We start from the raw sequence: 13,803 nt of genomic DNA, 5'->3' as shown, positions 1-13,803 counted from the left end.
CACCAAAGCTGCATTTATTTTCATATTAGTTTGGACACTGCACTCAACTTCTCTACAAACATTGTTAAACTTTACTGTTTCAAATCAAAGCTATGAAAAGTGACAAAATTTAAAGTAACATGGTTATTTTATCACAAAAAGAGCTGCTTTATTGTGCTAAAAGATGAATTCTGTTCACACCTGGTAGAGAAGGCAGAATGAAACTTTAAATTAATTCTTACAACACTGCTGCTTTTCAGTTTGATGCTTATGACCTAAACCAGAATAAAGCACACTGATTCTTTCCCCTGCTTCAGTTGCCTATGGATCAGACTCTCCATAAACATCCATAAGAATCCCCCTTACCATGAACTCACCTCTGTTTTTCCCCTAACACTGGTGTATGTAAGAGATTACCAAATTAAGGACAGCAAAGCTACAACCTCGGGAACATATCAGAATCAAGCTATTCCATCTCATGCCTACCCTGCCCCCCCTCCAATCTTACTCTTTTACCTCTTCCCACATCCTCCCTCCACATCTCCATTTTTATTCACATTTGTTTGCCCTTTCTCTGTCACATTACATATAACTACACATACAACCGTGCCCTAATATTTGCCACCTCCATTTCTCTGTCATGTGTTACTACTTAAGTTCATGGTATTTCAGTCTGATACTGAAGGAAGGTGCTGACCACACAGATGGCCCCCACTAAAAGTCAAAGCACTTGATCTACCAGAATCAAAAACTGGTCCGTAGCTCCTTCCTCTTCAGTACTTACCTTCCTGGAAAAACACAGTGCTGGGAAAAGATCTATAGCAATTTGCCACAAGCCAAACAGTTTCCAAGAAAACAACAACCAACTTGGAATCCATGTTAATTACCTTCAGCAGATCTAGTTTCAGATTTAGTTCCCCTTGAGTAGAAGAACAGAGGGCTCCAATAACAATGCTCATATATTCTTCATAGTTGATGACTGATAGCTGCTCCAAGATGCTAAGAGTAGCACTCCTGTAGCACTCATCATCCAAAAATATCTTTATGTATGGCACCATTCCATAGTCCTTTAAAACAACTGGGGAAAAATACAGTATCATTTGTTACTTAAAGTATACTTTGTTTGTAGTTTTTAGAAGCAGGTTTTCAGTGTTGGTGTGTAGTGCCAAATTTCTACAAATACAGCGTGAGAGGCAAGAAAGAAAAGATTGTTAAGCTAATGGACACAAACTGAAGAGGACGAGAGGGGATAAAATCACAGGATGATCACAGTCTCTAACCATCAGAGATGATAGTTTCCCAATTCGATAATGCATGAAAAGGTGCCTAATTAGTTTTCATCTTAAACATTCCTTTAGTTTATGAAGGAGACTTGTTTGGGGCAGTTTGTGATGATACATTTGCATTATGTAAGATGCTGCAAATGATGACTCTAGAATTCAAGACTGAATTAAATGAGCAGATTGCAGTACTCAGTAATACAGGAGTAAAAAGGATCTTCTATGTTTTACTGTTCCACAAGACTCCCCACACAAACCTCTCTCTTAATTGTGCCAATACTGAATGTATGAGTGTGACCCATCATGTGTCTGATCACGTCAAGATTTCACATAACAGACACCATGGAAGAAAACATGGATGAACAAACAATACATAAAACTCTTACACACAATTTTGTTTTCAGTAAGTAAAGTTTACATCTTCTGTCTAAATGTTTTAGGGTCATCCACGTGGATGAGGGAAGTAGCACAACTACCAGGGTAAGTCTCATTGTAGAGAATGTGGATATCTTTACCATATTTCTGGTGTAACACTGTCATCCCTACACTTCTCACTGAAGCACAAAAGCCAGAAAGTTCACTGGTGCACCTGAAGAGGCATCATGGCCATTTATCACCAAAGCAATGCAGTCATGTCATTTCTTACCAGTGTTCCTTACAGACCCCAGAGTAAGTGCAGCCACCATCTTCAGCATGACAGCATTTAATTCCTTCTCAGTGCCTTCTTCTGGAGCAGGCAGATGGGTTCCAGCTGTCAGTGTATTAGAAGTAGTAATAAAATTTATACAAGATGTGGTTAACTGTAGTTAGATTATCTTAAACTAAAAAAATAAAACCAATTCTCCAGCAAATTGTAGTTCAATTAAATATTATTTGCAGACTACTTGAGCTCTAAAGTGAGCAGCAAAAGACATCCAGGGCACTGTCTAGCAATCAGGGTTTAGTCTGGAATTGGGAAACACAGATTTGACTCTAGGCTCTGCATCCCAAACTCTTGCATAACTATGGACAATACTAGTAATAGCTATGTTTCTACTTCCCACTTACATAGCTGACGTAAAGTGACCTGTTCAGTAATACCTAGCAGGAGCACACACAAGTAAAAGAACATTACAGCTTCTGAGCTGTGAAGTGGAAAAATAGACCAACAGATAGTACAAAGCACTATCTACAACTAAAAGTACAAAGCAGAAAATGTCTGCATGTTTAAAGGCAAACTTTTCCAGAATCAGACAGTGTAAGATAGCGGGTTGGTTTTGTTTTAAGCTCTAAAGGCCCTGAAGTTTGCAGATCATTTCTAGAAACCAAGAGAGGGAATCATTGATCCCTGCACAGTGTGTTCCCACTTGCCCCTCTTCATCTTTTCATCTGAAGTTACAAATTATCTAGCTATTCAGTCACTCATTCTGTACAATTTTCATCACTAAGTGATCTAAGGCAGTAAAATACACCAGCTAGCTGATAAATGGAAGATACATACAACCATTCTTGGCAACTTATCTTGACACTCTTTAAATACTGTCATACAAAATTCGAACTCTCTGATATCAAGGACTCAAAGCTGAGTTTCCTTGCAGGTAATGGGCATCCACACACTGGAACTTCTGTTGCAATTCATATTCTGTTTGTTGCTTGGAATAAACATATATAAATTATTCAATTGTGTTTGCTACTCCAGAAGTTATACCTAGTACTTTGGGTCCCTTCTCAGTTAGATGACTATTATTATGAAATTTAAAGGCATTTCCTAATTCATACAGCACAGGCATTTTTATAATGATTTAAAATAGTTTAAAAAAAGCTTTTAAATATGTTAGCCTTTACTGTAAGTCAGCTGTACCCTACAGTTACTACACATGAACCTTCCTGTCAAATAACTATATAAGTACCTGATATAGATATCTCCTATATCACTAGAATGGATAGTAGTAATTGTGAGTATTGTACATCCAAAATTTGAGAAACCTCCTTCCATAATGAGTCCTCAGGACTAAGTGCTGTTTTCATACGAACTAAGTTCTGTGGGAAGCTTTCTTCCTCTACTATCAAGCTGTCATCTCAGAGAATCCCAAATCAAGACCAGTTTAGAAATATGGGATGAATGGTACCCTTCCAGAGTAATTGACTGTACATCAGTGAAGACATTACATGAGCTGTTTAGGATAGTTATAGTTTCATTCTGTTCACTAAGAATTCAGAGAGGACCTGGCTTAGTATGACAGAAACATCTCAAATTTAAAGTTAGGCCAGCTGGCTTCCAGACAGAAATCTAGCTACTCAGTATATTTTTTAATTGATTGTAGAAAGAGATGTATTCTTTCCTATCGATATGCCTGCCTCAGAGTCATCACAAATGACAGTTGTACCTGACTTCCTCAGGATCTTGGCTTGCTTCCTCAAAAGTGCCAACAGTAGGCCTAACAACCCTGAGTCCCGGAATATGTCGCTAAATAGTGGATCCTTCTTGGTCATGCTGAGAAGACACTGGAGAGCTGTTAAAGTGCAGATTGGCACTACATTTTCCTTTATCAAATACTGAACCTTCTTCAAAATTTCATGGGGGATGTAGGACAGGTCTAGCACTATTGACTCCACCAGTCTGAAAAATTGGACCTGGACTGGGTGTGGTTTGAAATGGATTATGTCAGTAAACTTGTTGATAGGTTGTAGTGTCCATTCCAGAAGAAAGAAGTTCACCATGTTCCAGGCCCATATGGTACCAATTGCTCCTAAGATTCTTCCACAAAGGTGCTGATCATTACTTTTCTGAAAAATAGACTGCAACACCTGAAAAGCTTGGAGATTTTTCACTGTCATTCCTGCAAGAAAAACAGGTGAGATAGCCCTTTGTTTTTTTCTCCTTTTAAATCATAAATATGATTAAATGATGATTTATATCATTATGATTAATATGATGATTTTATCTGCAAGAACTTTAACTACTAATATTCAGTCACATCTGAGACCAGAAACAGGAATCACAGATACAAAGAATGTGTCTGGGAGCCACATTCACAACCTACAACCAGACCATACAACTGATATGGTCAGTTCATTTTGATGTAGGTAACACTCAGTTTTATACAATTTTAAGCATTCTAGAAATTCTGTGATTCTGTGATTCTGTGATTTCCTCCCTCTTAAGAGGCATGCTGAACAGATCCTCCCCCCCCCCCCCCCTTTTCTTTTTTTTTATGATCCACCTACATATCAACACGTATATACTGTACCAGAAGACCGTGTCCGTTCAAAATCAAAGTGCGGTAATTGCGGGTGTACAATATTGCCAGAAACTTTCAGTTCAGTTTTTCCACAGGTTGTAAGGCAAGTCAGCATGTCCAGAATCTCATTCAGATAGGGGTCTCCTTCATTTTGCTGCAACCCCTCACATCTAGCAACAAAAGTTGGGACAGTCATGTGTTCATGCCTTAGTAATGTAAACTTTTTGGACACAGCAGCACGTACTGAATCAAACATGAACATACCATGTCTGTCCTAGGTAATGAAATAGTTTGAGCTGTCACCCCAGATGTGTAATAGTTTAGACCTAAGACAGCAACTGTCAAAGGGCAGAAACATCTGCTTGTCATGCCATTCTATTCTATACTGCATAGAGAGGATTAAATCTTAATGAAAACGGCAGTATCTGGGCATGGGTTAGTGGCAGAGCAATAGATATGAGAAGTGAGGAAAGTCTCTCAGAAAGAAAACAATGTTTTATAAGCAAGAAGAATGGTGAGGGAAAATGCTAGTGTTCGATTTTAGCAGGGAAGAATGTAACCTGGTGGGGAAGAATATTCTGTAAACAGAATTTTCTTTATCTGAAGAACAAATTCCATGCATCATAAAATAAGAAATCGGGCAAATAAAAAGTTCAGTGAAAGTTCTCTGCCTACCCTTTGCTGCCAGTATTTGCTGGGAAGAGACAAAAAAATGAAGCCCTGAGACTATTTCTGTCTCCCCAGACTGGTTTTATCAGTTAAAAAAGAGTGAGACAGTCATAGCCCTTGCTGATATAGATCATATGTTTCTTCCCTTATGTGGATAGATTTTCTTCAGAAATAGCCATCTTTCAACACAACTTATTTAGAAGAGAAAGCTAGACACTCCATGGTAACTAAAGAAAACACTGCCAGATAAAAAGAGACAAAGCTTCTTCCAACTGTAGGTCAGTAATTTTTTGCCCTGCAAGAAAACATCAGAAATAATGTCCACCTAGTTTGGATCCATGAACACCCTACATTCAAATTACAAATACATCCTAAGCCTGATGTTCTGGTCAGGGACCAAAGTTCTTTCGAGTGTTGGAGAAAACGTACAAGATTAGGCAAAGCCATAATGGAAAAAACAATGTATTGAGAAGATCTGGAAGTGCTCTCTTCATACAGTATTAAAGAAAAAAAAGGAAAAAAAGCTAAGCACTTCTGGGGAAACGGTATAACATTCTGTTCTGACGCAGCAAACTCACAGCTTGTTTAGGCAGTGAGAATAACAAGAAGACTAAAAGATTCTGCTCTGTACTTTTGATTAGGATGACTAGTTTGAATTTAATCTGATATTTTCAAATTCATCTCAGTTCAGAAGAACTTAACTTTTTAAAATATAAAATTGTGTGAATTTTTGTCTTCTGCACTGCAAGGAGATCTGCTTTCACTCCCTAGCTGAGTGTATTTCTGGATTAAGAGTTCACCTCTTTACCTAAAACAAGGTTGGACTAGATGATCTTAGGGGTCTTTTCCAACCAGAATGGTTCTAAGATTCTCAGCCTCCCAGATCCCTTCTAATCCTAATAACTGATGAAAAACCCTTGCTTTCTGTTCGGTAAGTCCCTACCCAACCTGTAAACTAACTTCTCCTACAGTTAATTTCTGTTATGGTTTCAGTAGAAGAAGTTATGAACTGCTTCCCCTCCCAAAATAGCAATGAGAGACTCAATGTCAGAGACTATTACTGGCTTTGCATCCACACAGTATTACTTATATGACCAACATTTTAAAGCAGATCAACACACCTTGTGAAAATGAAGTTTTACCATCCTCTAGAAATAAACAAAAAACTTCTACACTTACCTGAGAAGAACTTTTAGCAGGAGTTGGTAGCCATCATTATTTTCAAACTCTGTTAATAAAACTGATGATATGGGATAGGAATCTTTCACAAAGCACAACATGATACTAACAGCTTCACACACATCACAAGCAGGTAGTGTATCAGCCAGTTTAAAGAGATTCTGAATAGCTATTTTAATGCAGTCCACAGCTGTAGGGAAAACAAAACAAAACAAAACAAACAAAAAACACAGGTATTTAAGAACTGAGAGTCAAACAAGTTTGAAGTTACTGACAAAAATGGAACAAGTTTTTAACATTAGACAAATAGTCTAGAAAGAAATGAGAATATAACTCACAACCAATCATGATATCATCCAAAAAAAGATACTGCTCCTCTGGCAGTGCCATCAACCTTCTATTGCGAATGTTGACGAGCCTCACATTACTGAAAAAAAGTTTTATGCTTGTCTACAAGAGTGTGATCAGGTGGGATGGACCCTTGCCAGTAATTTTTTGTGTGTGTGTGGAGAAATCCTCAGTTTCTAGATGTCTATCATCACTAAATAAAGCTCCTGTCTGGACAGTTAAGAGCCCATTGTTTTCAGTTGACTGAGTATCAGCTACTGTAGAGATAAAAACCTATCCCAGAGAAAATTTTCTTGACAATTAATTCGCAGGACAGCCACAAGGAAAAGAGAAGCCAAATTACTAAACCAAACCTTGTAGGTATAGGATGCTGTTTCTGGTCTGAGCTTTTGAAATTGTTCGCAGCACACAGCCTGTGGGTACTTTCCACGAATGGTTACACTGGTCCCAGAGGGAAGCAGTTGCTATAATTAATGACTGAAGCTTATCAGCTGCCAGAAGTTCCTCTACACCTTGTTCCTCTCTATACATGTTAAGCATTATCTGAAAAGAAAACAAACATCAGCTACAGTAAACAACTCAACAAATACCTGGGAGACAAAGGCCAGCATTAACCCAACATGACCACAGCTGTACTCATCCACTGAAAACCAAAGCAGCACAAAACTCTGTGTGGGGTCACTGCAGAGCTTATAGGGGGACCACAGTACTGTAGTACCAAAGCCCTCCTAAACTTGTAAACACAGGAATTAAGAAATGAAAACTGGATACAGTGAGCCAGGTCAAACTGAAAAAAATAAACAAATCTAAATCAGTGGTTGTTCTATCCATCATCAATTTTTGAGCAGTTAAATGGGGGAGAAAAAAAAATCAGTTTAGCTACTGATGCCAGAAGATAACATGCAGTGAAATTAACAAGCGTAACTTCCACTAGGATATTTTTTTAAATTTTTGGGTTTTGAATATAAGTTATGCTGTTTCACTTAACAAAATAAGAGATAATTGCATCATCTAGATTGTTTTATAAGGCTTCTGATACTTGTTCAGTGATTTTTCAGTCCTAATTTATTCCTTTATTTGGACATCTGAATCACCACCAGTTCCATTCTGAAGCCTGAATGAATGTGAGCACTCAGGGCAAAGAAACTGCCAGAGGGGCAACTCACCTTAACAAGCATCTCCTGAGTTTGAGTCTCATTCTCACTTGTCTCTCCATCATCACTGGTTTTCTTCAGAGGAAAAGTAAAGAAAAGGTACAGGCACTGCATCAGAGCAGCTGGAAGGCCAGATCCAATGATGTTCCTCAAAGTTCTCTAAGTAAGAAAAAACAAAATCAGACCCTCCAGAAGCTGACTGCACTTTCCATATGTTTCTAAACACCAAGCATAGTCTTAACAGGTGAACCAGTTACCTAAGTATTTTATTCTTAGAAGTGCTCAAGGGCACACTAGCATGGCAATCAGATCATGGCTCTAGAGACCCTCTTGGGAGAAGCAAACACACTGACCGTGCATTGTCACAGCTGTTCCTAGGAATTCCCACCCCAGATCAAATAAAGCTTTGACAGATGCTTACCGTGTCCTACATAAGCAGACCTACAGCTGATAAAGCATATAACCTGCAAACTAACTAGCAGCTACAATAGTAATAAATCCAGGGGCAGACAGTACCTCTTTTATCATTAATTCACAGGACAACACAGAAGCCTGGTATGTTAAAAGCGTAAGTTCTCCATTCCATCCTTGACCCTAGCATAGCAGCAACTTAGCTATAATTCCTTTTCTTTTACAACTCATTCAGTAAGTGCACAAACACTTCTAATTATAGCTTTTATAAATAGACACACTGCTTCTTCACAATGTTTCTCAGCACTTAGTTTCCTTCTATCTGCTAATGGCTCTTTGCAACTTAAAGAAGTGGCATCCCAGGGTGCCCATTTGGCATGCAATAATCAAGTTCAAAATTAGCAAACTAAAAAGAAGAGTGGGGTTTGTGATACAAAGGTTTTTTTGTGAGTCTGTACTAGAAAAAAATAGAAACATTTCTGAAAAGCACAAACCTCAACAAGAAACTTCACACTGTGACTAACTATATATAATTTTATACACCTCCTTTCTGTGACACAGATCATGCCTACCAGCAGCAAACAGTAAGATTTTGTTTTCATTTATCTAAATAAGGAGACAAACTGCTCAGTTCAATGCCAGGGATAAATGCACCCTCACACATCACCAGCAGGCTGTACTGCTGGTGCCAGTCTGCATTGAGGATGGGCATACAGATAGACTCTGAAATGCTTTGAAGTGCTGCAAAATGAGAATGCAACCACTGCAGTATCAGCAGACAGATCCTTACCAGTCATCTCCTTGATATGTAAGCTGGAGTGACAAAGAAAGGCTGAAGAGCCGCAATAGACAATGGAGAAAAATCAGACAAATACTAGAAAAAACAGCTGTCTGATTACCAAAACAAAAGGGTATCTGAAAGCACAGAACACTTACTTCCCTATTTTAGAAAAGCCTGGACTGTAAACCTGCTAGCATGTTCTCTCTCTGACTATACCCTGGACATGCTGATGCATAAAGCGCTGGGTACAAAACAAACATTTTAAGTCCTAGATGTTCCACTGTTGGGGTGGTTACCAAGTCTCTCAGAACTAAAAAATAAAAATAAAAATAAAATTAAAACAAAACAAAACAAACCCTTCGTAATTATTTCTCTTACCACATCAGTCTGTGAGAGTAGATACACTGATTTCAGGAGCAAATAGCCATCTTCTGCTTCCCCTTTCTGTTGCAGCAATTGCTCCAAAGCCAGCCGAGCTTCCTCTGTTACCACAAAACATTAAACTTCAATTCCTTAATGAAAGGTGAAAACACTGCATTGATCCTTTCTTAACAGATCTGACACATTTTACAAAATTACACTAGCAAAACCTCAGAGGTGAATGGAAAAACATGAAAGGATTTTGATCCAACAACAGGCTCAGGCCAGTTCACGTAAACTACTTTCCATAAACTGACAAGCTGCACTGGGAATATCGTCTCAGTTCATGAAGTTTGCCAACTGACTAGTGCAAAGAGTGTACAAAAGGCACCAGGAAAGCCAAATGGGACTGGCCTACATTTCCCATTAAATAAAGCTCTTCAGAATGTTAAGTGTAGCCTACTCTTTTACTGCATAGCTGCAGTGCTATACATTTCTACCTACAAGCTCCAAAATAAAGTTTGGTGTGGCATACAAGTCCAGATCTTCAGCACAGTCGCACCTAATAGGTGTGGGCTAGCACTGGTAGAAGATTTGGCATGCTACATGTATGCTCAGCATTTTCTATTCTCTTTATTTCCCTCATACAAAGTGTGTAACATAGCATAGAGGACAGATGAATAACAGCAAATGCCCAGTAGAAATGCTATGGGATCGTTACCTGCAGGCTTGCCATTGAGATTCTTCTTAATCTCCTTGGTCAGAAGCTTGGAAACTTCACTGGCTAACAGCTGAATGTTGGGGAATACAATTACTCCAGCAGACTGTTCCCAGGCCTGAAATCCAAGGGTGAAAAACTGTTTAAAAGTTTCTGATACAGCATGTGTTTGGTGGATTGAGAAGTAGTAATAAATATACATAAACCTAAAGTTAACATTTCCCTTCAAAATTCCCTCCCCAGACAGTGTTGTCTGGCAAATGCTGTTTAATGGACTAGCAGAAGTCCGACCCTACAGATGCACAAGTCAACCTGGAAGAGGCAACATTTGACTCACATAATGCACCTGGCCAGACAGCATTTACATTATTTTCTCCAATGGATATAATCAAAACAGCTTAGATGTCTGTCACTGCCTCTGTGCCAATATTTATTTGTAACAAAATGCATGCTAGCCCATTTTAAAATAATACAGCAGTCTGTACCTTAAAGAGATTAGTGTTAGAGTTGCCCAAAAATTCAAGTAAAAGAATATCTTTCTCCAAAAATTGTTTTCCCAAAACTAAAGACAGTCATAAGCAAAAAGATAAAATATTTTTCAGAAATAAAAACAAAATAAAAACTGCATTTTCTCTGTTCAGTAAGTCATTGCACAGTCTCAGCTACTTAGAAACTGAAATGGGGTTGGAACTGCAGCTCTCATGGAGCACTGCAACAGATCTGTCATACAGAAACCATGATAATAAGCAACTACTGCATGCAGGCAGCAGTATACTGGCAAGATTCACCTGAAACTGAACTGTTTCTTTAAGGTAAAAAAATTTAGAAAAATCACAGAACAACAACAACAACAAAAGTAAAATCCATCACTTCTTTTATGTTTTGCTTTTTTAGTGCATGTATAAAGTTTCTAAGTTTCTGCCTTACAGTTCTATGGCTATGACCTTGCAACTTCACAAGCCAGTTACATCATGAGTATAGTTCAATACTGTTATAGGAAAAGATGCTCTTCTGAAATGTTGAAGATTTTGACAGTAAACATTTACCAGCCCAGGATTTCTAAATAATCCCCACCCTACACCATAATAAAGCTCTCCTAAGCAGCCAGGTATTGCCCTAAACATTTAGCTAGCCAAGAGAAGCAAATTTATAAACTAGTTTATAAATTACTTGTTCAAGTACAGAAGAACAATTCAATGCAAAACTGACAACAAGAACAGTAGCAAGACGTGATGGTTCCCTGCTCCAAGTCTGACAAACTTTCCTTTTCTCAAATATATCCTATTCATTTAAAAATACATTCATTTTAAATCAACCAACAATATTAATTAATCAAAGGGTCAGCGCAATGCTACTGTCATTGTGCAAAAGCTCAGTAAGCTTGTGTCATTACAGAGAAGGCCACTCATGTTCCAATTTAATTTCCTGGGTGATCATCCTGTGGGGGTCAGACAATAAAATCTAGAAAATGCTCTCCTCTAGAAACAGGCCCAATCAGTTCCATATTGGTTTTTGAGTCTATAAAGATGTGTATCTGGAAGAAGCTCAACCTGACTCCATCCCAGAATGCCTGCCTTCTGGGGAATCTCAAATAATGCGGTGTCAATCTAATCTGTTCTTCCTCTTAAGCTTGGCTGTTTCTAGATGTTTAAGATTCTGCCACAAGTTCCTTGTCTGCTGTTACCATCTGTCCTTCCTACTCAGGGGCAGGGGGAACAGGCAGCAACACACTGAAACTCCCAACTGTTTTACACAGAGCACTACGTTAGAATTGCCTATGCTGAGTAACAGACTGCTTCAGTGTTAAGGGGGATGACACTTCCCTCTGAGGTTTGAGCAATGCTTCATGGAGAGATGCTAGCTCAAAAGCCATCTATCGAATAGAACATTCTGATGCCTTCTGAGGCACCAAGAGGCACCAGATGTCACATTAAAATCACTCCCAGCCTATGCCTAGATCACAAACAGATAGCTAACATTTTCCTCCTACACCTTTTCCTTCTGCATCAAGGAGTGTCAGGGAGCAATGAGCCCCCGCATCTCAACTGGCTCCTGACTAGGGCCCTCTTTCCAGCCAGCCCAGCAAGAGCCAAAGCTCTCAGATGGAGACAGAGATGCATTGGCACCTGCATGATCCAACAAGGAAAGAAAGACAAATGAAAATCCTCAAGGGAGAAGGAGGACTTGCACAATCCCCTGTTAAATACAAGGAAGCAGGGTAGTTGATGCAGCTAAGAACTTTATAGCAAATACAGCTTGAACAAAGATGTGCTTGCCCAGGCCACACCAGGGACTTCACACAAAGCAGGAAGCTCTTGCGTGAAGGTAGTAAAGTTGTATGGGGAAAGACATGATGACTCAAAGCTAATGGACCAGACTTTCAACAATGTACTCCTAAATCAGTGATGCAAGGGCAAAATGCTCTAGCCAAGCATCTGAACTTAAAAGACTACAAAACAGCACAAAGCTCTGCTGTTAAAAAAAATGAGAAAAGGGAAGGCAAAAATCCCTCTCACAGAGCACAAAAGCAAGCATTAAGCTTATGAGAAATCTGCACATCTGTTTTGAATATATTCTGTAGCCATGATATCCTTTAGGAATTCAAAATCATTACTGCATTTCAAGAAATCATTTCTTACAACCCTAAAACATGTGAAGTTCAGCCCTGCAGAAGGGAAGCACAGATGGGTTTTTGTATGCACAAAATTGCCAGTGCCTTGGCAACATTTAGCCTGCCTCCTGAGGAATTGCTGTCCTGACTCACAGGTACTGAAGTTTATTTCTCAATTGTCAGAAGTGTATTGTGCCTTGGACCAGGGCAAGCTTGCACTCAGATATAGCAAGGCCTTTGCCATAGGTCTTGCCAGACCCTACCTGCAACTTGAACTGCACTTGATTTGTTTGCATCACGCTGACACCAAAGGGTTACCTGCTTCAGTACTGTTAACTGGCACCAGCATCTACAGCAGTTTTGAAACCCTGTGTTCTGCGGGGAAAGTTCTGTTTAAGCTTCACAGGTTCACGCTTCATCATGCTGAGTGAAATGCTTTGACTGTCTGGAAGTTATTTCTTTACTATTATGGACACCAAAGATTTCACAGAACTGAGTGCAGTGAGTTCCTCGCTCACACATTTCAATACATTCCTTGTACTACAGGGTCCCTTTTTGTGTCCCATAATGCTTTCACGTAGAGCGACCATGTCCAACAATATTTTTTTCTCACCTACTTACTACCTTTTTAGAAAACTGGCTCAGATAGGTAGGGAATTGATGGGTCTGAGTTTGGTCACCCATGACCCAAAAACTCACAAGTACAGACAGATAAAATATGCCATAATTAAAACATGGTTTCACAAAAAAAATATATAAATAAATAAAAAAATTAAAAAAAAATCTTTCTGAAAGATTTACATAATGGGTGTGTAAAAACTCAGTTTCTATACCCAGAAATACCCTAGATAATTCAGGAAAAAGGCAATCCAACTGTACTACATGGTGAGAAAACATTTAAGTATAGGCCAGATTTTCTCCATCTCTCAGGATTATGCTCTGCCATTCTGCCACTGTACGATCCACTCAAACAGCTCCCTATATTTTTCATGCACTCAAACAAAATCAACCCTCAAGACTCCCATTCATCACAGGACTCTTCCAGGTTCACCTTTCAATACGGCCATCTCAGAAATCATTGTCTGATAGGAG

The 13,803-nt window shown here is 38.9% G+C and overlaps 1 protein-coding gene across 3 annotated transcripts in view; it reads right to left on the bottom strand.

Moving 5' to 3' along the window:
- WDFY4 (WDFY family member 4) overlaps positions 1-13,803 on the bottom strand; it is a 143,236-nt gene that overhangs the window by 113,529 nt on the left and 15,904 nt on the right. For 2 of the 3 annotated variants that reach the window (XM_084526105.1, XM_084526104.1), the window contains 9 exons: positions 10,104-10,218; positions 9,401-9,504; positions 7,843-7,989; positions 7,030-7,219; positions 6,329-6,518; positions 4,490-4,650; positions 3,626-4,078; positions 1,906-2,010; positions 867-1,057 (listed from right to left, as the gene is read on the bottom strand). In XM_084526105.1, coding sequence (XP_084382231.1) covers positions 867-1,057; positions 1,906-2,010; positions 3,626-4,078; positions 4,490-4,650; positions 6,329-6,518; positions 7,030-7,219; positions 7,843-7,989; positions 9,401-9,504; positions 10,104-10,218 — 1,656 coding nt within the window. Of the gene's footprint in view, positions 1-866; positions 1,058-1,905; positions 2,011-3,625; positions 4,079-4,489; positions 4,651-6,328; positions 6,519-7,029; positions 7,220-7,842; positions 7,990-9,400; positions 9,535-10,103; positions 10,219-13,803 lie in introns of those variants that run through there. The other variant, XM_084526106.1, reaches the window with a different exon arrangement.

This window comes from Aythya ferina, assembly GCF_964211825.1.
Source record: "Aythya ferina genome assembly, chromosome: 7".
Taxonomy (NCBI): Eukaryota; Metazoa; Chordata; class Aves; order Anseriformes; family Anatidae; genus Aythya; species Aythya ferina.
The sequence above is the reverse complement of the archived record's forward strand: the minus strand, read 5'-3'. Positions and strand labels throughout refer to the sequence as shown.